General features: G+C 39.8%; 1 protein-coding gene across 2 annotated transcripts; it reads right to left on the reverse strand.

Moving 5' to 3' along the window:
- Window positions 1-9,507: 9,507 nt before the first annotated feature.
- On the reverse strand, window positions 9,508-24,150 carry LOC121514619 (G1/S-specific cyclin-D1-like). Of its 2 annotated transcripts, none has more exons than XM_041794810.1 (5): window positions 23,691-24,150; window positions 18,287-18,502; window positions 16,284-16,440; window positions 15,709-15,857; window positions 9,508-10,209 (listed from the first exon to the last, which is right to left on the reverse strand). In XM_041794810.1, exons 1-5 carry the CDS (start codon window positions 23,892-23,894, stop codon window positions 10,039-10,041), a joined length of 897 nt encoding a protein of 298 aa, XP_041650744.1. In that variant the 5' UTR covers window positions 23,895-24,150; the 3' UTR covers window positions 9,508-10,038. The 2 variants fall into 2 exon arrangements, with proteins under 2 accessions (XP_041650744.1, XP_041650743.1); XM_041794809.1 differs by having other exon boundaries at window positions 9,510-10,209; window positions 16,284-16,443.
- Window positions 24,151-26,101: the final 1,951 nt, after the last annotated feature.

Consider the following 26,101-nt stretch of genomic DNA (forward strand, 5'->3'; position numbering starts at 1 on the left):
ATATCAGCTGTAAATATCAGTCTATATCAGCTGTAAATATCAGTCTATATCAGCTGTAAATATCAGTCTACATCAGCTGTAAATATCAGTCTACATCAGCTGTAAATATCAGTCTATATCAGCTGTAAATATCAGTCTATATCAGCAGTAAATATCAGTCTACATCAGCTGTAAATATCAGTCTATATCAGCTGTAAATATCAGCCTATATCAGCTGTAAATATCAGTCTATATCAGCTGTTATCAGCCTATATCAGCTGTAAATATCAGTCTATATCAGCTGTAAATATCAGTCTATATCAGCTGTAAATATCAGTCTATATCAGCTGTTATCAGCCTATATCAGCTGTAAATATCAGTCTATATCAGCTGTAAATATCAGTCTACATCAGCTGTAAATATCAGTCTATATCAGCTGTTATCAGTCTATATCAGCTGTAAATATCAGTCTACATCAGCTGTTATCAGTCTATATCAGCTGTAAATATCAGTCTATATCAGCTGTAAATATCAGTCTACATCAGCTGTTATCAGTCTACATCAGCTGTAAATATCAGTCTATATCAGCTGTAAATATCAGTCTATATCAGCTGTAAATATCAGTCTATATCAGCTGTAAATATCAGTCTACATCAGCTGTAAATATCAGTCTATATCAGCTGTAAATATCAGCCTATATCAGCTGTAAATATCAGTCTATATCAGCTGTTATCAGTCTATATCAGCTGTAAATATCAGTCTACATCAGGTGTTATCAGTCTACATCAGCTGTAAATATCAGTCTACATCAGCTGTAAATATCAGTCTACATCAGCTGTAAATATCAGTCTATATCAGCTGTTATCAGTCTATATCAGCTGTAAATATCAGTCTACATCAGCTGTTATCAGTCTATATCAGCTGTAAATATCAGTCTACATCAGCTGTAAATATCAGTCTACATCAGCTGTAAATATCAGTCTATATCAGCTGTAAATATCAGTCTATATCAGCTGTAAATATCAGTCTATATCAGCTGTAAATATCAGTCTACATCAGCTGTAAATATCAGTCTACATCAGCTGTAAATATCAGTCTATATCAGCTGTAAATATCAGTCTATATCAGCTGTAAATATCAGTCTATATCAGCTGTAAATATCAGCCTATATCAGCTGTAAATATCAGCCTATATCAGCTGTAAATATCAGTCTATATCAGCTGTTATCAGTCTATATCAGCTGTAAATATCAGTCTACATCAGCTGTAAATATCAGTCTATATCAGCTGTTATCAGTCTATATCAGCTGTAAATATCAGTCTACATCAGCTGTTATCAGTCTATATCAGCTGTAAATATCAGTCTACATCAGGTGTTATCAGTCTACATCAGCTGTAAATATCAGTCTACATCAGCTGTAAATATCAGTCTATATCAGCTGTAAATATCAGTCTATATCAGCTGTAAATATCAGTCTACATCAGCTGTAAATATCAGTCTATATCAGCTGTAAATATCAGTCTACATCAGCTGTAAATATCAGTCTACATCAGCTGTAAATATCAGTCTACATGAGCTGTAAATATCAGTCTACATCAGCTGTAAATATCAGTCTATATCAGCTGTAAATATCAGTCTATATCAGCTGTAAATATCAGTCTATATCAGCTGTAAATATCAGTCTACATCAGCTGTAAATATCAGTCTACATCAGCTGTAAATATCAGTCTATATCAGCTGTAAATATCAGTCTATATCAGCAGTAAATATCAGTCTACATCAGCTGTAAATATCAGTCTATATCAGCTGTAAATATCAGCCTATATCAGCTGTAAATATCAGTCTATATCAGCTGTTATCAGCCTATATCAGCTGTAAATATCAGTCTATATCAGCTGTAAATATCAGTCTATATCAGCTGTAAATATCAGTCTATATCAGCTGTTATCAGCCTATATCAGCTGTAAATATCAGTCTATATCAGCTGTAAATATCAGTCTACATCAGCTGTAAATATCAGTCTATATCAGCTGTTATCAGTCTATATCAGCTGTAAATATCAGTCTACATCAGCTGTTATCAGTCTATATCAGCTGTAAATATCAGTCTATATCAGCTGTAAATATCAGTCTATATCAGCTGTTATCAGTCTATATCAGCTGTAAATATCAGTCTACATCAGCTGTAAATATCAGTCTATATCAGCTGTTATCAGTCTATATCAGCTGTAAATATCAGTCTACATCAGCTGTTATCAGTCTACATCAGCTGTAAATATCAGTCTATATCAGCTGTAAATATCAGTCTATATCAGCTGTAAATATCAGTCTATATCAGCTGTAAATATCAGTCTACATCAGCTGTAAATATCAGTCTATATCAGCTGTAAATATCAGCCTATATCAGCTGTAAATATCAGTCTATATCAGCTGTTATCAGTCTATATCAGCTGTAAATATCAGTCTACATCAGGTGTTATCAGTCTACATCAGCTGTAAATATCAGTCTACATCAGCTGTAAATATCAGTCTACATCAGCTGTAAATATCAGTCTATATCAGCTGTTATCAGTCTATATCAGCTGTAAATATCAGTCTACATCAGCTGTTATCAGTCTATATCAGCTGTAAATATCAGTCTACATCAGCTGTAAATATCAGTCTACATCAGCTGTAAATATCAGTCTATATCAGCTGTAAATATCAGTCTATATCAGCTGTAAATATCAGTCTATATCAGCTGTAAATATCAGTCTACATCAGCTGTAAATATCAGTCTACATCAGCTGTAAATATCAGTCTATATCAGCTGTAAATATCAGTCTATATCAGCTGTAAATATCAGCCTATATCAGCTGTAAATATCAGCCTATATCAGCTGTAAATATCAGTCTATATCAGCTGTTATCAGTCTATATCAGCTGTAAATATCAGTCTATATCAGCTGTAAATATCAGTCTATATCAGCTGTAAATATCAGTCTATATCAGCTGTTATCAGCCTATATCAGCTGTAAATATCAGTCTATATCAGCTGTAAATATCAGTCTACATCAGCTGTAAATATCAGTCTATATCACCTGTTATCAGTCTATATCAGCTGTAAATATCAGTCTACATCAGCTTTTATCAGTCTATATCAGCTGTAAATATCAGTCTATATCAGCTGTAAATATCAGTCTATATCAGCTGTTATCAGTCTATATCAGCTGTAAATATCAGTCTACATCAGGTGTTATCAGTCTACATCAGCTGTAAATATCAGTCTACATCAGCTGTAAATATCAGTCTATATCAGCTGTAAATATCAGTCTATATCAGCTGTAAATATCAGTCTACATCAGCTGTAAATATCAGTCTATATCAGCTGTAAATATCAGTCTACATCAGCTGTAAATATCAGTCTACATCAGCTGTAAATATCAGTCTACATCAGCTGTAAATATCAGTCTACATCAGCTGTAAATATCAGTCTATATCAGCTGTAAATATCAGTCTATATCAGCTGTAAATATCAGTCTACATCAGCTGTAAATATCAGTCTACATCAGCTGTAAATATCAGTCTATATCAGCTGTAAATATCAGTCTATATCAGCTGTAAATATCAGTCTACATCAGCTGTAAATATCAGTCTATATCAGCTGTAAATATCAGCCTATATCAGCTGTAAATATCAGTCTATATCAGCTGTTATCAGCCTATATCAGCTGTAAATATCAGTCTATATCAGCTGTAAATATCAGTCTATATCAGCTGTTATCAGCCTATATCAGCTGTAAATATCAGTCTATATCAGCTGTAAATATCAGTCTATATCAGCTGTAAATATCAGTCTACATCAGCTGTAAATATCAGTCTACATCAGCTGTAAATATCAGTCTATATCAGCTGTAAATATCAGTCTATATCAGCTGTAAATATCAGTCTACATCAGCTGTAAATATCAGTCTATATCAGCTGTAAATATCAGCCTATATCAGCTGTAAATATCAGTCTATATCAGCTGTTATCAGCCTATATCAGCTGTAAATATCAGTCTATATCAGCTGTAAATATCAGTCTATATCAGCTGTAAATATCAGTCTATATCAGCTGTAAATATCAGTCTACATCAGCTGTTATCAGCCTATATCAGCTGTAAATATCAGTCTATATCAGCTGTAAATATCAGTCTACATCAGCTGTAAATATCAGTCTATATCAGCTGTTATCAGTCTATATCAGCTGTAAATATCAGTCTACATCAGCTGTTATCAGTCTATATCAGCTGTAAATATCAGTCTATATCAGCTGTAAATATCAGTCTATATCAGCTGTTATCAGTCTATATCAGCTGTAAATATCAGTCTACATCAGCTGTAAATATCAGTCTATATCAGCTGTTATCAGTCTATATCAGCTGTAAATATCAGTCTACATCAGCTGTTATCAGTCTACATCAGCTGTAAATATCAGTCTATATCAGCTGTAAATATCAGTCTATATCAGCTGTTATCAGACTATATCAGCTGTAAATATCAGTCTATATCAGCTGTAAATATCAGTCTATATCAGCTGTTATCAGTCTATATCAGCTGTAAATATCAGTCTATATCAGCTGTAAATATCAGTCTATATCAGCTGTAAATATCAGTCTATATCAGCTGTAAATATCAGTCTATATCAGCTGTAAATATCAGTCTATATCAGCTGTAAATATCAGTCTATATCAGCTGTAAATATCAGTCTATATCAGCTGTAAATATCAGTCTATATCAGCTGTTATCAGCCTATATCAGCTGTAAATATCAGTCTATATCAGCTGTAAATATCAGTCTACATCAGCTGTAAATATCAGTCTATATCAGCTGTTATCAGTCTATATCAGCTGTAAATATCAGTCTACATCAGCTGTTATCAGTCTATATCAGCTGTAAATATCAGTCTACATCAGCTGTAAATATCAGTCTATATCAGCTGTTATCAGTCTATATCAGCTGTAAATATCAGTCTACATCAGGTGTTATCAGTCTACATCAGCTGTAAATATCAGTCTACATCAGCTGTAAATATCAGTCTATATCAGCTGTAAATATCAGTCTATATCAGCTGTAAATATCAGTCTACATCAGCTGTAAATATCAGTCTATATCAGCTGTAAATATCAGTCTACATCAGCTGTAAATATCAGTCTACATCAGCTGTAAATATCAGTCTACATCAGCTGTAAATATCAGTCTACATCAGCTGTAAATATCAGTCTATATCAGCTGTAAATATCAGTCTATATCAGCTGTAAATATCAGTCTATATCAGCTGTAAATATCAGTCTACATCAGCTGTAAATATCAGTCTATATCAGCTGTAAATATCAGTCTATATCAGCTGTAAATATCAGTCTATATCAGCTGTAAATATCAGTCTATATCAGCTGTAAATATCAGTCTATATCAGCTGTTATCAGCCTATATCAGCTGTAAATATCAGTCTATATCAGCTGTAAATATCAGTCTACATCAGCTGTAAATATCAGTCTATATCAGCTGTTATCAGTCTATATCAGCTGTAAATATCAGTCTACATCAGCTGTTATCAGTCTATATCAGCTGTAAATATCAGTCTACATCAGCTGTAAATATCAGTCTATATCAGCTGTTATCAGTCTATATCAGCTGTAAATATCAGTCTACATCAGGTGTTATCAGTCTACATCAGCTGTAAATATCAGTCTACATCAGCTGTAAATATCAGTCTATATCAGCTGTAAATATCAGTCTATATCAGCTGTAAATATCAGTCTACATCAGCTGTAAATATCAGTCTACATCAGCTGTAAATATCAGTCTACATCAGCTGTAAATATCAGTCTACATCAGCTGTAAATATCAGTCTACATCAGCTGTAAATATCAGTCTACATCAGCTGTAAATATCAGTCTATATCAGCTGTAAATATCAGTCTATATCAGCTGTAAATATCAGTCTACATCAGCTGTAAATATCAGTCTATATCAGCTGTAAATATCAGCCTATATCAGCTGTAAATATCAGTCTATATCAGCTGTTATCAGCCTATATCAGCTGTAAATATCAGTCTATATCAGCTGTAAATATCAGTCTACATCAGCTGTAAATATCAGTCTATATCAGCTGTAAATATCAGTCTACATCAGCTGTAAATATCAGTCTACATCAGCTGTAAATATCAGTCTACATCAGCTGTAAATATCAGTCTACATCAGCTGTAAATATCAGTCTATATCAGCTGTAAATATCAGTCTACATCAGCTGTAAATATCAGTCTACATCAGCTGTAAATATCAGTCTACATCAGCTGTAAATATCAGTCTATATCAGCTGTAAATATCAGTCTACATCAGCTGTAAATATCAGTCTATATCAGCTGTAAATATCAGTCTACATCAGCTGTAAATATCAGTCTACATCAGCTGTAAATATCAGTCTACATCAGCTGTAAATATCAGTCTACATCAGCTGTAAATATCAGTCTATATCAGCTGTAAATATCAGTCTATATCAGCTGTAAATATCAGTCTACATCAGCTGTAAATATCAGTCTACATCAGCTGTAAATATCAGTCTATATCAGCTGTAAATATCAGTCTATATCAGCTGTAAATATCAGTCTACATCAGCTGTAAATATCAGTCTATATCAGCTGTAAATATCAGCCTATATCAGCTGTAAATATCAGTCTATATCAGCTGTTATCAGCCTATATCAGCTGTAAATATCAGTCTATATCAGCTGTAAATATCAGTCTATATCAGCTGTAAATATCAGTCTATATCAGCTGTTATCAGCCTATATCAGCTGTAAATATCAGTCTATATCAGCTGTAAATATCAGTCTACATCAGCTGTAAATATCAGTCTATATCAGCTGTTATCAGTCTATATCAGCTGTAAATATCAGTCTACATCAGCTGTTATCAGTCTATATCAGCTGTAAATATCAGTCTATATCAGCTGTAAATATCAGTCTATATCAGCTGTTATCAGTCTATATCAGCTGTAAATATCAGTCTACACCAGCTGTAAATATCAGTCTATATCAGCTGTTATCAGTCTATATCAGCTGTAAATATCAGTCTACATCAGCTGTTATCAGTCTACATCAGCTGTAAATATCAGTCTATATCAGCTGTAAATATCAGTCTATATCAGCTGTAAATATCAGTCTATATCAGCTGTAAATATCAGTCTACATCAGCTGTAAATATCAGTCTACATCAGCTGTAAATATCAGTCTATATCAGCTGTAAATATCAGTCTACATCAGCTGTAAATATCAGTCTATATCAGCTGTAAATATCAGTCTACATCAGCTGTAAATATCAGTCTACATCAGCTGTAAATATCAGTCTATATCAGCTGTAAATATCAGTCTACATCAGCTGTAAATATCAGTCTACATCAGCTGTAAATATCAGTCTACATCAGCTGTAAATATCAGTCTATATCAGCTGTAAATATCAGTCTATATCAGCTGTAAATATCAGTCTATATCAGCTGTAAATATCAGTCTATATCAGCTGTAAATATCAGTCTATATCAGCTGTAAATATCAGTCTACATCAGCTGTAAATATCAGTCTATATCAGCTGTTATCAGTCTATATCAGCTGTAAATATCAGTCTACATCAGCTGTTATCAGTCTACATCAGCTGTAAATATCAGTCTATATCAGCTGTAAATATCAGTCTATATCAGCTGTAAATATCAGTCTATATCAGCTGTAAATATCAGTCTACATCAGCTGTAAATATCAGTCTACATCAGCTGTAAATATCAGTCTATATCAGCTTTAAATATCAGTCTACATCAGCTGTAAATATCAGTCTATATCAGCTGTAAATATCAGTCTACATCAGCTGTAAATATCAGTCTACATCAGCTGTAAATATCAGTCTACATCAGCTGTAAATATCAGTCTATATCAGCTGTTATCAGTCTATATCAGCTGTAAATATCAGTCTACATCAGCTGTAAATATCAGTCTATATCAGCTGTAAATATCAGTCTACATCAGCTGTTATCAGTCTACATCAGCTGTAAATATCAGTCTACATCAGCTGTAAATATCAGTCTATATCAGCTGTAAATATCAGTCTATATCAGCTGTAAATATCAGTCTACATCAGCTGTAAATATCAGTCTACATCAGCTGTAAATATCAGTCTATATCAGCTTTAAATATCAGTCTACATCAGCTGTAAATATCAGTCTATATCAGCTGTAAATATCAGTCTACATCAGCTGTAAATATCAGTCTACATCAGCTGTAAATATCAGTCTACATCAGCTGTAAATATCAGTCTACATCAGCTGTAAATATCAGTCTACATCAGCTGTAAATATCAGTCTATATCAGCTGTAAATATCAGTCTACATCAGCTGTAAATATCAGTCTATATCAGCTGTTATCAGTCTATATCAGCTGTAAATATCAGTCTACATCAGCTGTAAATATCAGTCTACATCAGCTGTAAATATCAGTCTATATCAGCTTTAAATATCAGTCTACATCAGCTGTAAATATCAGTCTATATCAGCTGTAAATATCAGTCTACATCAGCTGTAAATATCAGTCTACATCAGCTGTAAATATCAGTCTACATCAGCTGTAAATATCAGTCTACATCAGCTGTAAATATCAGTCTACATCAGCTGTAAATATCAGTCTATATCAGCTGTAAATATCAGTCTACATCAGCTGTAAATATCAGTCTATATCAGCTGTTATCAGTCTATATCAGCTGTAAATATCAGTCTACATCAGCTGTAAATATCAGTCTACATCAGCTGTAAATATCAGTCTATATCATTTTCATAAATTACACATAATTTCTTTGTTCATCCTAATTCCTTCATCTTCTACTCAACAAAGTGTGTTTTACTGACTGACTGTTTTAGGTCATAAATGAGTATGTGATGAATATTGATGTCATAAATGACTACATATTAGATAGTGACATTACTGCATGCTTGCTTCTTTTGAGCTCAGATTTGTGCTCGTTACTCCACACTTTAGTGCCATCTAGTGGTAATTAAGTGATAATACTACAGTCAGGGACTGAGGACTCCCTCTAAACTGATGTGGATGAGCCTCCTAGGATGAGTTCATCTTAGAGATTCTTCTGGAAATGCCTGTCAGCGTTGGGTATGGGCTGAGAAGCTTTTTCATAGTTCTCATTAAAACATAAGCCCACCAGATCGTTCTAGGTGACGGTAACCTCTATGAAGAACCTCTTTTTGGAAATTCAAGGGGCCGAAGCACCAAAACATTCAATGTTTCACCAGGCTGGGTAGATGTGCCACATTCAGTGAAGGTTTGGATATGAAGCTGTAAAGATGTGATTTAACATGCTCGATAACAAGAATAATCCTGACTTCTTGAGAGGTTTTGCTCTGTTTTGGTGCTCAGGCCGTCATTGGTTCAAAGATAAGACTGTAGGTGTTGGAGAGAGTGAGGTGAGCTGTTAAAATCTGGACATGGAAAAGACTGACTCAGAGCTTTAGAAACGTAGAAACGTTTTAATAGAACTTCCAAACAGCAGCTAGCATGGACAACACGTTCAGCAGCTCATGTATGAACAATTCATGTAGAGATAACGGCCGTTAGCGAAGGCTGAGGTTGATCATTGAGGAGAAACAGCTGAGGTGATCACCGTTATCAGAGCAGACGTGGATGTCTGCGTCATCACCACCCTGAAGTTTTCAAACAGAAACATGACCTGTAGCTTTAAAGGTTATAAAAAACAGCGTTTAAAGAGAGAGCGACTCAGCGTCAGCTTCAGTCTCAGGAGGAAGTCCACCTGCAGGTCTGAAAACAAACCCTCACAGATCTCAGCTGCCCATTCATCACTCAGCCACAGTGTAGTGTTTCAGCCTTACTGACGGCTGGATTTCAGTCTTTAGAGTCCCGGACATGTTACCGTCCAATCAGCTCCTGGATTTGGCTCTGCTCCTCATCCCAGACGTTCAGTCTCTGCAGAGCTCAAACACAGCCTCCTGGGTTATCACCTGGACCTGGACCAGCTCCTCCGTCGCTTCCTCCATCAGATGTTCACGTCTCGGACGTCTGTGGGCGTGACTGAGAGGCCCTGCCCCTCGCTGCTGTTCTTGGTTTCCATGGCAACCGAGTGCTGCTGCTGCTGTTGGTGCTGAGCCTGTCTCAGGCTCGTCTCCAGCAGAGCTTCAATCTGCTCCTGACACGCTCGCAGACAGTCCTAAAGGGGGGACAGGGAGACCACGTCAGTGCGGACTTCACACGGCCAAGGTGGTCTAGATGGCCAGGGCCATTTCTATCCCAGGTGGGTAAAACTATCCCTGTTAGAGACCGTTTCTATCCCAGGTGGGTAAAACTATCCCTGTTAGAGACCGTTTCTATCCCAGGTGGGTAAAACTATCCCTGTTAGAGACCGCCTGTATTCCAGGTGAGTAAAACTATCCCTGTTAGAGACCGCCTGTATCCCAGGTGGGTAAAACTATCCCTGTTAGAGACCGTTTCTATCCCAGGTGGGTAAAACTATCCCTGTTAGAGACCGCCTGTATTCCAGGTGAGTAAAACTATCCCTGTTAGAGACCGCCTGTATCCCAGGTGGGTAAAACTATCCCTGTTTGAGACCGCCTGTATCCCAGGTGGGTAAAACTATCCCTGTTAGAGACCGCCTGTATCCCAGGTGGGTAAAACTATCCCTGTTAGAGACCGCCTGTATCCCAGGTGGGTAAAACTATCCCTGTTAGAGACCGCCTGTATCCCAGGTGGGTAAAACTATCCCTGTTAGAGACCGTTTCTATCCCAGGTGGGTAAAACTATCCCTGTTAGAGACCGTTTCTATCCCAGGTGGGTAAAACTATCCCTGTTAGAGACCGCCTGTATTCCAGGTGAGTAAAACTATCCCTGTTAGAGACCGCCTGTATCCCAGGTGGGTAAAACTATCCCTGTTAGAGACCGCCTGTATCCCAGGTGGGTAAAACTATCCCTGTTTGAGACCGCCTGTATCCCAGGTGGGTAAAACTATCCCTGTTAGATACCGCCTGTATCCCAGGTGGGTAAAACTATCCCTGTTAGAGACCGCCTGTATCCCAGGTGGGTAAAACTATCCCTGTTAGAGACCGCCTGTATTCCAGGTGAGTAAAACTATCCCTGTTAGAGACCGCCTGTATCCCAGGTGGGTAAAACTATCCCTGTTAGAGACCGTTTCTATCCCAGGTGGGTAAAACTATCCCTGTTAGAGACCGCCTGTATTCCAGGTGAGTAAAACTATCCCTGTTAGAGACCGCCTGTATCCCAGGTGGGTAAAACTATCCCTGTTTGAGACCGCCTGTATCCCAGGTGGGTAAAACTATCCCTGTTAGAGACCGCCTGTATCCCAGGTGGGTAAAACTATCCCTGTTAGAGACCGCCTGTATCCCAGGTGGGTAAAACTATCCCTGTTAGAGACCGCCTGTATCCCAGGTGGGTAAAACTATCCCTGTTAGAGACCGTTTCTATCCCAGGTGGGTAAAACTATCCCTGTTAGAGACCGTTTCTATCCCAGGTGGGTAAAACTATCCCTGTTAGAGACCGCCTGTATCCCAGGTGGGTAAAACTATCCCTGTTAGAGACCGCCTGTATCCCAGGTGGGTAAAACTATCCCTGTTAGAGACCGCCTGTATCCCAGGTGGGTAAAACTATCCCTGTTTGAGACCGCCTGTATCCCAGGTGGGTAAAACTATCCCTGTTAGATACCGCCTGTATCCCAGGTGGGTAAAACTATCCCTGTTAGAGACCGCCTGTATCCCAGGTGGGTAAAACTATCCCTGTTAGAGACCGCCTGTATCCCAGGTGGGTAAAACTATCCCTGTTAGAGACCGTTTCTATCCCAGGTGGGTAAAACTATCCCTGTTTGAGACCGCCTGTATCCCAGGTGGGTAAAACTATCCCTGTTAGAGACCGCCTGTATCCCAGGTGGGTAAAACTATCCCTGTTAGAGACCGCCTGTATCCCAGGTGGGTAAAACTATCCCTGTTAGAGACCGCCTGTATCCCAGGTGGGTAAAACTATCCCTGTTAGAGACCGTTTCTATCCCAGGTGGGTAAAACTATCCCTGTTTGAGACCGCCTGTATCCCAGGTGGGTAAAACTATCCCTGTTAGAGACCGCCTGTATCCCAGGTGGGTAAAACTATCCCTGTTAGGGACCGCCTGTATCCCAGGTGGGTAAAACTATCCCTGTTAGGGACCGCCTGTATCCCAGGTGGGTAAAACTATCCCTGTTAGAGACCGCCTGTATCCCAGGTGGGTAAACTATCCCTGTTAGAGACTGTTTCTATCCCAGGTGGGTAAAACTATCCCTGTTAGAGACTGTTTCTATCCCAGGTGGGTAAAACTATCCCTGTTAGAGACCGCCTGTATCCCAGGTGGGTAAAACTATCCCTGTTAGGGACCGCCTGTATCCCAGGTGGGTAAAACTATCCCTGTTAGGGACCGCCTGTATCCCAGGTGGGTAAAACTATCCCTGTTAGAGACCGCCTGCGTCCCAGGTGGGTAAAACTATCCCTGTTAGAGACCGCCTGTATCCCAGGTGGGTAAAACTATCCCTGTTAGGGACCGCCTGTATCCCAGGTGGGTAAAACTATCCCTGTTAGGGACCGCCTGTATCCCAGGTGGTTAAACTATCCCTGTTAGAGACCGCCTGTATCCCAGGTGGTTAAACTATCCCTGTTAGAGACCGCCTGTATCCCAGGTGGGTAAAACTATCCCTGTTAGGGACTGCCTGTATCCCAGGTGGGTAAAACTATCCCTGTTAGAGACCGCCTGTGTCCCAGGTGGGTAAAACTATCCCTGTTAGAGACCGTTTCTATCCCAGATGGGTAAAACTATCCCTGTTAGAGACCGCCTGTATCCCAGGTGGGTAAAACTATCCCTGTTAGAGACCGTTTCTATCCCAGGTGGGTAAAACTATCCCTGTTAGAGACCGCCTGTGTCCCAGGTGGGTAAAACTATCCCTGTTAGGGACCGCCTGTATCCCAGGTGGGTAAAACTATCCCTGTTAGAGACCACCTGTATCCCAGGTGGGTAAAACTATCCCTGTTAGAGACCGCCTGTATCCCAGGTGGGTAAAACTATCCCTGTTAGAGACCGCCTGTATCCCAGGTGGGTAAAACTATCCCTGTTAGAGACCGCCTGTATCCCAGGTGGGTAAAACTATCCCTGTTTGAGACCGCCTGTATCCCAGGTGGGTAAAACTATCCCTGTTAGAGACCGCCTGTATCCCAGGTGGGTAAAACTATCCCTGTTAGAGACCGCCTGTATCCCAGGTGGGTAAAACTATCCCTGTTAGAGACCGCCTGTATCCCAGGTGGGTAAAACTATCCCTGTTAGAGACCGTTTCTATCCCAGGTGGGTAAAACTATCCCTGTTAGAGACCGTTTCTATCCCAGGTGGGTAAAACTATCCCTGTTAGAGACCGCCTGTATTCCAGGTGAGTAAAACTATCCCTGTTAGAGACCGCCTGTATCCCAGGTGGGTAAAACTATCCCTGTTAGAGACCGCCTGTATCCCAGGTGGGTAAAACTATCCCTGTTTGAGACCGCCTGTATCCCAGGTGGGTAAAACTATCCCTGTTAGATACCGCCTGTATCCCAGGTGGGTAAAACTATCCCTGTTAGAGACCGCCTGTATCCCAGGTGGGTAAAACTATCCCTGTTAGAGACCGCCTGTATCCCAGGTGGGTAAAACTATCCCTGTTAGGGACCGTTTATCCCAGGTGGGTAAAACTATCCCTGTTTGAGACCGCCTGTATCCCAGGTGGGTAAAACTATCCCTGTTAGAGACCGCCTGTATCCCAGGTGGGTAAAACTATCCCTGTTAGAGACCGCCTGTATCCCAGGTGGGTAAAACTATCCCTGTTAGAGACCGTTTCTATCCCAGGTGGGTAAAACTATCCCTGTTTGAGACCGCCTGTATCCCAGGTGGGTAAAACTATCCCTGTTAGAGACCGCCTGTATCCCAGGTGGGTAAAACTATCCCTGTTAGGGACCGCCTGTATCCCAGGTGGGTAAAACTATCCCTGTTAGGGACCGCCTGTATCCCAGGTGGGTAAAACTATCCCTGTTAGAGACCGCCTGTATCCCAGGTGGGTAAACTATCCCTGTTAGAGACTGTTTCTATCCCAGGTGGGTAAAACTATCCCTGTTAGAGACTGTTTCTATCCCAGGTGGGTAAAACTATCCCTGTTAGAGACCGCCTGTATCCCAGGTGGGTAAAACTATCCCTGTTAGGGACCGCCTGTATCCCAGGTGGGTAAAACTATCCCTGTTAGGGACCGCCTGTATCCCAGGTGGGTAAAACTATCCCTGTTAGAGACCGCCTGCGTCCCAGGTGGGTAAAACTATCCCTGTTAGAGACCGCCTGTATCCCAGGTGGGTAAAACTATCCCTGTTAGGGACCGCCTGTATCCCAGGTGGGTAAAACTATCCCTGTTAGGGACCGCCTGTATCCCAGGTGGTTAAACTATCCCTGTTAGAGACCGCCTGTATCCCAGGTGGTTAAACTATCCCTGTTAGAGACCGCCTGTATCCCAGGTGGGTAAAACTATCCCTGTTAGGGACTGCCTGTATCCCAGGTGGGTAAAACTATCCCTGTTAGAGACCGCCTGTGTCCCAGGTGGGTAAAACTATCCCTGTTAGAGACCGTTTCTATCCCAGATGGGTAAAACTATCCCTGTTAGAGACCGCCTGTATCCCAGGTGGGTAAAACTATCCCTGTTAGAGACCGTTTCTATCCCAGGTGGGTAAAACTATCCCTGTTAGAGACCGCCTGTGTCCCAGGTGGGTAAAACTATCCCTGTTAGGGACCGCCTGTATCCCAGGTGGGTAAAACTATCCCTGTTAGAGACCACCTGTATCCCAGGTGGGTAAAACTATCCCTGTTAGAGACCGCCTGTATCCCAGGTGGGTAAAACTATCCCTGTTAGAGACCGCCTGTATCCCAGGTGGGTAAAACTATCCCTGTTAGGGACCGCCTGTCAATACTGACCCCTGACTCCTCAGGAATAACCTTTAGAGTTATCAATAAACAGAATTTATTAAATCGAACTCTGGCTCTCAAGACTGAGAAAAAAGTGATGATTCATCACGTTGACTTTGATCTCAGAACTCCAATTTTGATCTTCAAATTCTGACTGTAATTTTGGAATTCCAACTTTGATCTCAGAACTCCAACTCTGGCCTCAGAAATTCCACTGTGATCTCAGAATTCCGACTTTTCTCAGAACCTCGACTCTGGTCTCGGAATTCCAACTTTGATCTCAGAATTCCGACTTCGATCTCAGGATTATGACTTTTAATCTGAATTCTGAGTTTTGTTTTAGAATTCCTTTTTGATCTCAGAATAAATACTTTCCTAATTTGAAAAAAAAAAAAAAAAGTTTTGCGTCAGAAAAACTGTTGCCGAGTGCCCCCTATGATTTTCCGTACACTGACTTTAAGGTGAGTGTAAATTCCCGTTGCCATGACGGCGGTCATGTAACTCTAGTGATAGTAGGTTTGAACAGATCAGCGTTCTGCGGCACACTCCTATAAGTTTGTTTCTGTTCTCTTGTTAATAAAACTCATCGCCTTTACATGGGCGTGGAGCAGAGTTGAATAGAAAATCCCCGCCAGACCGTGGCTGATGGAACGTTTCCGTTATAAATGGGACGGATAAACGCTGAAGAACTGAGCGCCTTGATGGCGGACTCACCGGATCACTCCTGATGGTCTGGGCCAGCTGCTCCGTCAGTTTCTCACACACAGAGCCGTTTCCCGCCATCCTCATCTGCAGACCCTCCACCGCCGCCACCATGCTGCCTGCAGCCACCATGGACGGAGGGCTCGCGATGAACTTCACGTCTGTGTGGGGGCAACGCCAAACGTTACTATGGTTACCATCAGAACACTCACGACAGCAAAGAGAGAGACAAACCTGAGCTCAGCAGTCAGGTGAGAGTTAGTAGTAGGTGTTTAGTGCTTATGTAGAACAGGTAAGCATGCTCAGGACTGGCTGCACCTGAGGAGAGGGGGCGGCCCCAAGAGCATCCTTTCACCCATACTAGAACAGAAAACTGAGTCTGGAGGCTCTGAGGGTCTGCTAAAGTGGTGCAGGGTCAGAGTCAGTGGCGTCTGCCCTATGAGACCCCTCCCCTGGTGGGTGGGTGTGTCAGAGCCACCACAGAGGATCAGTCATCAGTAACAGGTTAGTTTCATGAGCTTGTCTTTCATTTTTAGTACCAACCATCCTTCTTCATGAACATTTCAACACTATAGAGAGACGCGTACCTGTAGCACAGAGCGCCACAAACGTCTGTGCGTGCTTCCTGAGGATCGGCCTGTTCTGCCCCCGTACCGCCAGCTGAGACAGGAAGTGGTCGATAAAGTCCAGGGGGGTCACAGAGGCCAGGTCCCACTTCAGCTTGTTCAGAACCATCAGCTCCATCTGCTGTGAGAGGACGAGGACAGGTTCAGGAGTGATCCAGGAACAGATGAACGGATTAACGCGGGCGGGCAGACGGAGGGCCCCTGTCTGCACGGGGGGATTTTTGGATTTAAGAGAGAAGGCTCTGAGGGTCTCTGAGACCACTAGGACACCTCCACAGGGAAGATGAGCTGGCAGTGAACTTGATCAGTGAAACAGGGGTAGAAGGTAAGATCAGCAGACCACTTAGGACCCTTCCTCCAGAGACGTTGGATCCAGAACAGTCTGCTGCTCAGATCAGCTCTGGTACTCTTAAAAACACTTACATCAATATTTCTAATCCTGGACCATCTAAACAGAAACCTGAATACTCATGACCAAGGTCGTCCATAAGGGGGATAAGGGCCAAGCTTTCTGGGACCCTGACAGACTAGGGCCCATGGAGGTCAGAAACCATGGTCCATTAAAGTCAGGCAGTGAAAACCTGAATAATAAAAGCTCTGACCAGAGCTACAAAGACTGATTTATTCATGATGGAGCAGCTCTTCATGTAAACTCCTGTTCTAAGACCAAATCAGCTTTTTACGTTCATGTTAACCATGTGGACGGCCATCTGAACCAGACCAGCAGGAAAATAATGTTGGACCTCACAGCTGGGCCACGATGTGCAAAAAACGTCAGGATGCCAGAGAATGAAGAGGAAGGAACTGAAATAACCCAGGGAAAATAACAGCAACAAGGAAAAAGGCAAAAAGGGCTAAAAAGTGGCAAAATGGGGGAAAAGCTGCAAAAAAAAGCTACCAAAGGCAAAAAAGGGGCAAAATGAACAGGAAAATGGTGGTTAAAGGTGGCAAACAATGACTTAAGAAAGCTAAAAAAACGTAATAAAATTAAGAGGAATATGGTATAAAGTAGTTAAAACAGGCATAAATGGTTTAAAGTTGCAAAAATGAGACAAAAGCTGCAAAAATCAGTTGACAAAGGCAAAAAAGGTGAAAATGGAAAATGGGCAGGAAAATGGAGAAAAGCAGTTAAAAAGTGGGCAACAAGGGGTTAAGAAAGGTAAAACGGGTAATAAAATGAGGAGGAACATGGTATAAAGTGGTTAAACAGAACAAAGAAACAATAATGGGAGAAAAGGTTTTCATTAAATCGTTTTTAAAAAATCAATCAGATCAATCTGAGCGTGAGCAGAGCAAGCGCTATAAAGCCAGACAGCTCTCAGCCTGGTCAGCGTGGACTCGCTGTCCAGCTCTAAACTGATGGTTTTAGATCAGATATGTCATTTACATGTATGTCACACTCCTAACAGGCTGTAGACTGATCAGCTGATCGTGGCAGAGCCAATCAGCTGATTTCCTCGTTAGTTATATTTGATGAATGAACATTTCTCATTGGTTTATATGGAGTCACTGTTGTCGCGAAACTAAAGACCTAATTTTAACATCACCACTTTGAATGTTGGGCTCAGGCTTTTCTAAAACCGCCTCGGTGCCGTTTGTGCTCAAGTCTTAAGTTGCTCGCTTAATTTTCCTGAGCTCATGCTCCATCCGTCCTCCTCTCACTCAGGTCATTTTGTCAAACTGAAACTCTGATTTTTCTCTGTACCAAACTTTCTCAGAGCTCTTAACTGATCTCTGCTCTTGGATTTTATGATGACTCCACCAACAGGTGGTACAGTGACCCAACTCCTTTGTAATCAGGGTTGTTTTTTGAGCTGCTTGTCTGCTTTGGTAATGTTTAGACCAGGTAGACACAAATGTTTCTGTCACAGTAAAAACCAGCAGATCCAGACAGCCCTAACGTTTCCTCTAAGCTAACATTATTCTCCTCAGATTCAAAGCTCTGCCCACTCCTGCCCACCTACCAGCAGCTGTGAGGGTGTGATGGAGTTGTCGGTGTAGATGCAGAGTTTCTCTGCAGTGAGCGGGATCGTCTCCTTCAGTTTGGACGCCAGGAACATGCAGGCAGCTCCCAGCAGCTGCAGGTGAGTCTTCTTCGTCCGCTCCACAGACAGGAAGCGGTCCAGGTAATTCATGGCGAGGGGGAAGACCTCCTCCTCACATTTCTGCTCTTCACAGACCTACAGCCAGAAACAAGACCACAACACTGTTAGCATTACACCTTACACATGCCTAATGTTATACTAAAGACCTGCACCCAAAAACAAGACCACAACATGTCTAATCATAGACTTAACTGATAAAGACTGATATCTACAGCTGATGTAGACTGATAACTACAGCTGATGTAGACTGATATTTACAGCTGATGTAGACTGATATTTACAGCTGATGTAGACTGATATTTACAGCTGATATAGACTGATATTTACAGCTGATATAGACTGATATTTACAGCTGATGTAGACTGATATTTACAGCTGATGTAGACTGATATTTACAGCTGATATAGACTGATATTTACAGCTGATATAGACTGATATTTACAGCTGATATAGACTGATATTTACAGCTGATACAGACTGATATTTACAGCTGATATAGGCTGATATTTACAGCTGATGTAGACTGATATCTACAGCTGATATAGACTGATATCTACAGCTGATGTAGACTGATATTTACAGCTGATATAGACTGATATTTACAGCTGATGTAGACTGATATTTACAGCTGATGTAGACTGATATTTACAGCTGATGTAGACTGATATTTACAGCTGATATAGACTGATATTTACAGCTGATATAGACTGATATTTACAGCTGATATAGACTGATATTTACAGCTGATATAGACTGATATTTACAGCTGATATAGACTGATATTTACAGCTGATATAGGCTGATATTTACAGCTGATGTAGACTGATATTTACAGCTGATGTAGACTGATATTTACAGCTGATATAGACTGATATTTACAGCTGATATAGACTGATATTTACAGCTGATATAGACTGATATTTACAGCTGATATAGACTGATATCTACAGCTGATATAGACTGATATCTACAGCTGATATAGACTGATATCTACAGCTGATATAGACTGATATTTACAGCTGATATAGACTGATATCTACAGCTGATATAGACTGATATCTACAGCTGATATAGACTGATATCTACAGCTGATATAGACTGATATCTACAGCTGATATAGACTGATATCTACAGCTGATATAGACTGATATTTACAGCTGATATAGACTGATATCTACAGCTGATATAGACTGATATCTACAGCTGATATAGACTGATATCTACAGCTGACAGACTGATATTTACAGCTGATATAGACTGATATCTACAGCTGATGTAGACTGATATCTACAGCTGATGTAGACTGATATCTACAGCTGATGTAGACTGATATCTACAGCTGATGTAGACTGATATTTACAGCTGATATAGACTGATATTTACAGCTGATATAGACTGATATTTACAGCTGATATAGACTGATATTTACAGCTGATGTAGACTGATATTTACAGCTGATATAGACTGATATTTACAGCTGATATAGACTGATATTTACAGCTGATATAGACTGATATCTACAGCTGATGTAGACTGATATTTACAGCTGATATAGACTGATATTTACAGCTGATATAGACTGATATTTACAGCTGATATAGACTGATATTTACAGCTGATATAGACTGATATTTACAGCTGATATAGACTGATATTTACAGCTGATATAGACTGATATTTACAGCTGATATAGACTGATATTTACAGCTGATATAGACTGATATTTACAGCTGATATAGACTGATATTTACAGCTGATATAGACTGATATCTACAGCTGATATAGACTGATATCTACAGCTGATATAGACTGATATCTACAGCTGATATAGACTGATATTTACAGCTGATATAGACTGATATCTACAGCTGATATAGACTGATATCTACAGCTGATATAGACTGATATCTACAGCTGATATAGACTGATATCTACAGCTGATATAGACTGATATCTACAGCTGATATAGACTGATATCTACAGCTGATATAGACTGATATTTACAGCTGATATAGACTGATATCTACAGCTGATATAGACTGATATCTACAGCTGACAGACTGATATTTACAGCTGATATAGACTGATATCTACAGCTGATGTAGACTGATATCTACAGCTGATATAGACTGATATTTACAGCTGATATAGACTGATATTTACAGCTGATATAGACTGATATTTACAGCTGATATAGACTGATATTTACAGCTGATATAGACTGATATTTACAGCTGATATAGACTGATATTTACAGCTGATATAGACTGATATTTACAGCTGATATAGACTGATATCTACAGCTGATATAGACTGATATCTACAGCTGATATAGACTGATATCTACAGCTGATATAGACTGATATCTACAGCTGATATAGACTGATATTTACAGCTGATATAGACTGATATCTACAGCTGATATAGACTGATATCTACAGCTGATATAGACTGATATCTACAGCTGATATAGACTGATATCTACAGCTGATATAGACTGATATTTACAGCTGATATAGACTGATATCTACAGCTGATATAGACTGATATCTACAGCTGATATAGACTGATATCTACAGCTGATATAGACTGATATCTACAGCTGATATAGACTGATATCTACAGCTGATATAGACTGATATCTACAGCTGATATAGACTGATATCTACAGCTGATATAGACTGATATCTACAGCTGACAGACTGATATTTGCAGCTGATATAGACTGATATCTACAGCTGATGTAGACTGATATCTACAGCTGATGTAGACTGATATCTACAGCTGATGTAGACTGATATCTACAGCTGATGTAGACTGATATTTACAGCTGATATAGACTGATATTTACAGCTGATGTAGACTGATATTTACAGCTGATGTAGACTGATATTTACAGCTGATATAGACTGATATTTACAGCTGATATAGACTGATATTTACAGCTGATATAGACTGATATTTACAGCTGATATAGACTGATATCTACAGCTGATGTAGACTGATATCTACAGCTGATGTAGACTGATATCTACAGCTGATGTAGACTGATATTTACAGCTGGTGTAGACTGATATTTACAGCTGATATAGACTGATATTTACAGCTGATATAGACTGATATTTACAGCTGATATAGACTGATATTTACAGCTGATGTAGACTGATATTTACAGCTGATGTAGACTGATATTTACAGCTGATGTAGACTGATATTTACAGCTGATATAGACTGATATTTACAGCTGATGTAGACTGATATTTACAGCTGATATAGACTGATATTTACAGCTGATGTAGACTGATATTTACAGCTGATATAGACTGATATTTACAGCTGATATAGACTGATATTTACAGCTGATGTAGACTGATATTTACAGCTGATGTAGACTGATATTTACAGCTGATGTAGACTGATATTTACAGCTGATATAGACTGATATTTACAGCTGATATAGACTGATATTTACAGCTGATGTAGACTGATATTTACAGCTGATATGTTTCAGTAGATATAGTTGATAAAGGTTGATGTTTGCATTTATTAGCCTGTTGCTAAAGTGTTCTTTAGCCTTTGTCCTAGTCTGTGTCTAACTGTTCTCTCAGTGCATTGCTATTGTGCGGACTGGACAGCAGTAGAAACACATTGATATGTCCTCAACTCTAACTTTATTTTCTTTACATCCCTGGTGCACCTGTGGATATTTTCTTCATTCCTTTTAGGAAAACTAACCCAGGCTGTATGCTGTCTGGACATTAATTATCACCGATATCTGATATTATCAATGGTTATACCATGGTTGTCATTAAATCAGTGACTGTCCCAACCCTAGATTACATTTCAGTGTGATTTAACCCTAACCCTGACTTGAGGGCTGCAGTGAAAGAGGACGGTGGCCGGATGTGGTCCACTGACCACCAGTTGCCCACCCACAAACAGGGATAAATGTGGGAATGCTGTGAGCCAACCTCATGTGTGTTAATGCTTTTCATAAGGAAAGTGTCCCAACCCTAAAGCCACGGTCTCCTTGGGTGTAGGTCATTTAACTAAAGAGGAAATGGGGATTTTAAAAGTCCCCCCTCATAAATAATCTGTATGGATGCATGATTACGTGACAATACTGCAAACAGACTAGAACAAGGCTGCCATATACGCGGAGAGTCTCTGTGGCAGACTAAGGCTGTAAACTTCACTAACGTTAATTGCAGGTCGATGAGCCTCAGTAAAGCTGAGGACCCTCAATTCCTCACGAGCCTCCAACACAAAGGCAGCGCGTGGTCTGCAGCCTGTTGGCCCCAACCTCCTCAGAAATGTTCATAAACAATCATTAAATACTCTACACATGAAGTACAGACGCATTTCTGCAGATGGAGCGGGTTTAAGTCCCTGCTGGGATAAAATTAGAGAGTAAGCGGATAATAAACTTTAATTTAGGGCGACGGTTTGTTTCAGCCACAACTTTTCTAACTCCATTGTCTGATTGAAAGAACATTCTGGACATTTCAGCTTAGACTGTTTAGTCTAATTCAGGCCACAGAGACATTAAAACACATCTTCAGACGTGTACAAAGCCTTTGTTTGACCGATTTGATAGCAGCCACCGAACACAACATCAGTCCGAACTCCGTTTAAAAACATGCTAAATGAAAAAAAATGCTGCCATTTTCACATTAAACGCCAGTTTATTTGACGTTTCATGGTGGGATTACGAAATAAGTTTTCATCTTTAATTCGGCATTAATTTCTATCATATTTAAGCTGAGTCTGTTACGTTTAAAGCCTTTAAATCTCTGAAAGTCTCTCACAAAGACAGCGGCGCTGCTACAGAGCAGCACAGTGAGCTACACCAGCAGGCCAAACTCCGCCTATAAACATGCTAACTATAAGAAAAAGTGTTAAAGTTTTCAACTAAGTGCTTATTTTTAAACTTTTAAGGGTGGGGTCGATAATAAAGGGTTCCGTGTTTAATTCGGCCTATATTTTCATCATATTTCAGCTGATTTTATTACGTTTTTAGCTTTTCTTTCTGCAAACTTCTGCCAAAGGGGCAGTAGCGCTGCTACCGAGCAGCTTCAGATAGCGACAACAATGGGCCAAACCCCTTTTAAAAACATGCCAACTATTCAAAATAACGTTAATTTCCCCCACCGTGTGCATTCTGTGTAACATTTTAAGTGCTGGAATGAGTAATACTGCTTCCAGCTTTCATTCGGCTGTAATTTCTTTCACCTTAAGCTGATTCATTTAGTGTTTCCCTCACCTCCAGCATCCAGGTGGCCACTATCCTCCTCATGTACGGAGCGATCTCCTTCTGGACGCATTTGAAGTAGTTAGCAGCGGGGAGGTACTTGTCCTCTGCCCGCAGCAGAGCGTTCAGGACCCGGTCAGTGAGCAGGTTGGAGTCCCGGTAGGCCCTCCTGATGGCAGGCCTGTCCCCTTCACAGCACAACAACTGCGCTTCCATTTAATTTCGTCTGCTTCAAAAGGAAACCTCTGGAGGAGTTTCAACAAGACCTAAAAATCCCTGGAAGCACAATGTCTTCCAGTTTTATTATTTTAAATAAATTAGCGGGTAATCTGATGAGTCCTGGTTCGTCTCTGCTGTCTCCTGTGTTAGCTTATTCCTTCTTTGTTCCTTTTTTAATCTTTTTTTGTGTCGTTTGTTTTGTTAAAAGTAGAAAGTTTCGCTTCTGCCAGCAGAATCCGAAAAGTTTACTAGCCAATGCCCCCCGCTCTGCCCCTCTTTATACGAAGACTGCGTCAGCCAATCAGAGGACACCAAAGCACATCCGGTCTAACATTTCAAAATAAAACCACACACTCCAGAACGTGAGTACCCGTTCATTCATGATCACGACGTAGAAATGACAAAATTACAAGGAAATAATAATAAATACGAGATAAATGTCATAACAACAACACGAAGAGCCATTATGAGGAAAAAGAAACACACACACACACACATAAATATACATAGAAAGTCTAAAGATGGAAGTACAAAGTTAAAAGACGTTATGAGATAATAATCCACATTAAGAAAAAAAAATCCTAATTTCGACTCAAAAATTATATTCATTTGAAAGGTGTTGTAAAAATTATACGTTATTATGAGGCAGTTTGATATATTTTTATGATGTAAAGTCTTTGGTTTTATTCCTCTTGATATTTACAGCTGATACAGATCAATAATTACAGCTATAAGATAGGCTCAATTTAACATGAAATTAAATACCATCATTAATAAATTAAAAGCCATTAGGAAATTAAAAAAGAAGTTGAAAAGGGTATATAAGTAAAAATGAAAATTTTGTAAAAAAAAAAGTAGAAATCCTGAATAAATAATTCACATATATTTGATTTATTTCGAGATTTAAGACACATAAATGTGAAAGGGGGTTTTAAAAATAAGGTTGTAAATGTATTTGATGTAAGATAAGATGTAAATTCACAATCATGAGAATTAAATAGAAACTATCAGATAAAAAAATATTTTATCTTTTATTTTGGCTGGTGTCAAAAATCTGATTTCTATATGTTGGATTGTCATTGTTTTAAAAGAAAATGTGACATTAATGGCCTATGAGTGTTATATGAGATGAAAAGAACAAAATATGATGTTAAACATCCATAATGTAACATAAAGATAAATTAGGGGGTGTTCAGGTATGATTGTGGGATCTAAATGTGGGAATTATCAGATTTTAATTTATAATAATGAAATTATTTGCCCCATTTTCCTTGTAGTCATTAAAATTGCCCCATCCTTTTAAAAAAGCAAGAAAAATTCTACTTCCGGTAAGAGAGCTACACTTAGTTAGCTTTATTCTTTAAACACAGAAAGAGAGCGAGAGAGAGAGAGAGAGAGAAGGAGAGAGTGAGGGAGAGAGAGAGAGAGAAGGAGAGAGTGAGGGAGAGAGAGAGAGAGAGAAGGAGAGAGTGAGGGAGAGAGAGAGAGAGAGAGAAGGAGAGAGTGAGGGAGAGAGAGAGAGAGAGAGAAGGAGAGAGTGAGGGAGAGAGAGAGAGAGAGAAGGAGAGAGTGAGGGAGAGAGAGAGAGAGAAGGAGAGAGTGAGGGAGAGAGAGAGAGAGAGAAGGAGAGAGTGAGGGAGAGAGAGAGAGAGAGAGAAGGAGAGAGTGAGGGAGAGAGAGAGAGAGATGACCCCAGTCTATCATAAATGAAACTAAACTAAAGTAGAGTTACCGCGGTTTACAGAGGGCTGACTGCAGAAATGTGCTCAGAGCATGCTAATAAACTACTCAGCATGCTCTGAGTAGATCAGTTACCCCTGCTCTACTGCTGGATGAAATGTCCATAAACTTTACAGGGTGACACTGTGTTCTAAGGCAAGGATGGAATGTCCATAAACTTAACAGGGTGACACGGTGTTCTAAGGCAAGGATGGAATGTCCATAAACTTAACAGGGTGACACGGTGTTCTAAGGCAAGGATGGAATGTTCATAAACTTAACAGGGTGACACGGTGTTCTAAGGCAAGGATGGAATGTCCATAACCTTTACAGGGTGACACTGTGTTCTAAGGCAAGGATGGAATGTTCATAAACTTAACAGGGTGACACGGTGTTCTAAGGCAAGGATGGAATGTCCATAAACTTAACAGGGTGACACGGTGTTCTAAGGCAAGGATGGAATGTTCATAAACTTAACAGGGTGA

The sequence above is a fragment of the Cheilinus undulatus genome, linkage group 9 (assembly GCF_018320785.1).
Source record: "Cheilinus undulatus linkage group 9, ASM1832078v1, whole genome shotgun sequence".
Taxonomy (NCBI): domain Eukaryota; kingdom Metazoa; phylum Chordata; class Actinopteri; order Labriformes; family Labridae; genus Cheilinus; species Cheilinus undulatus.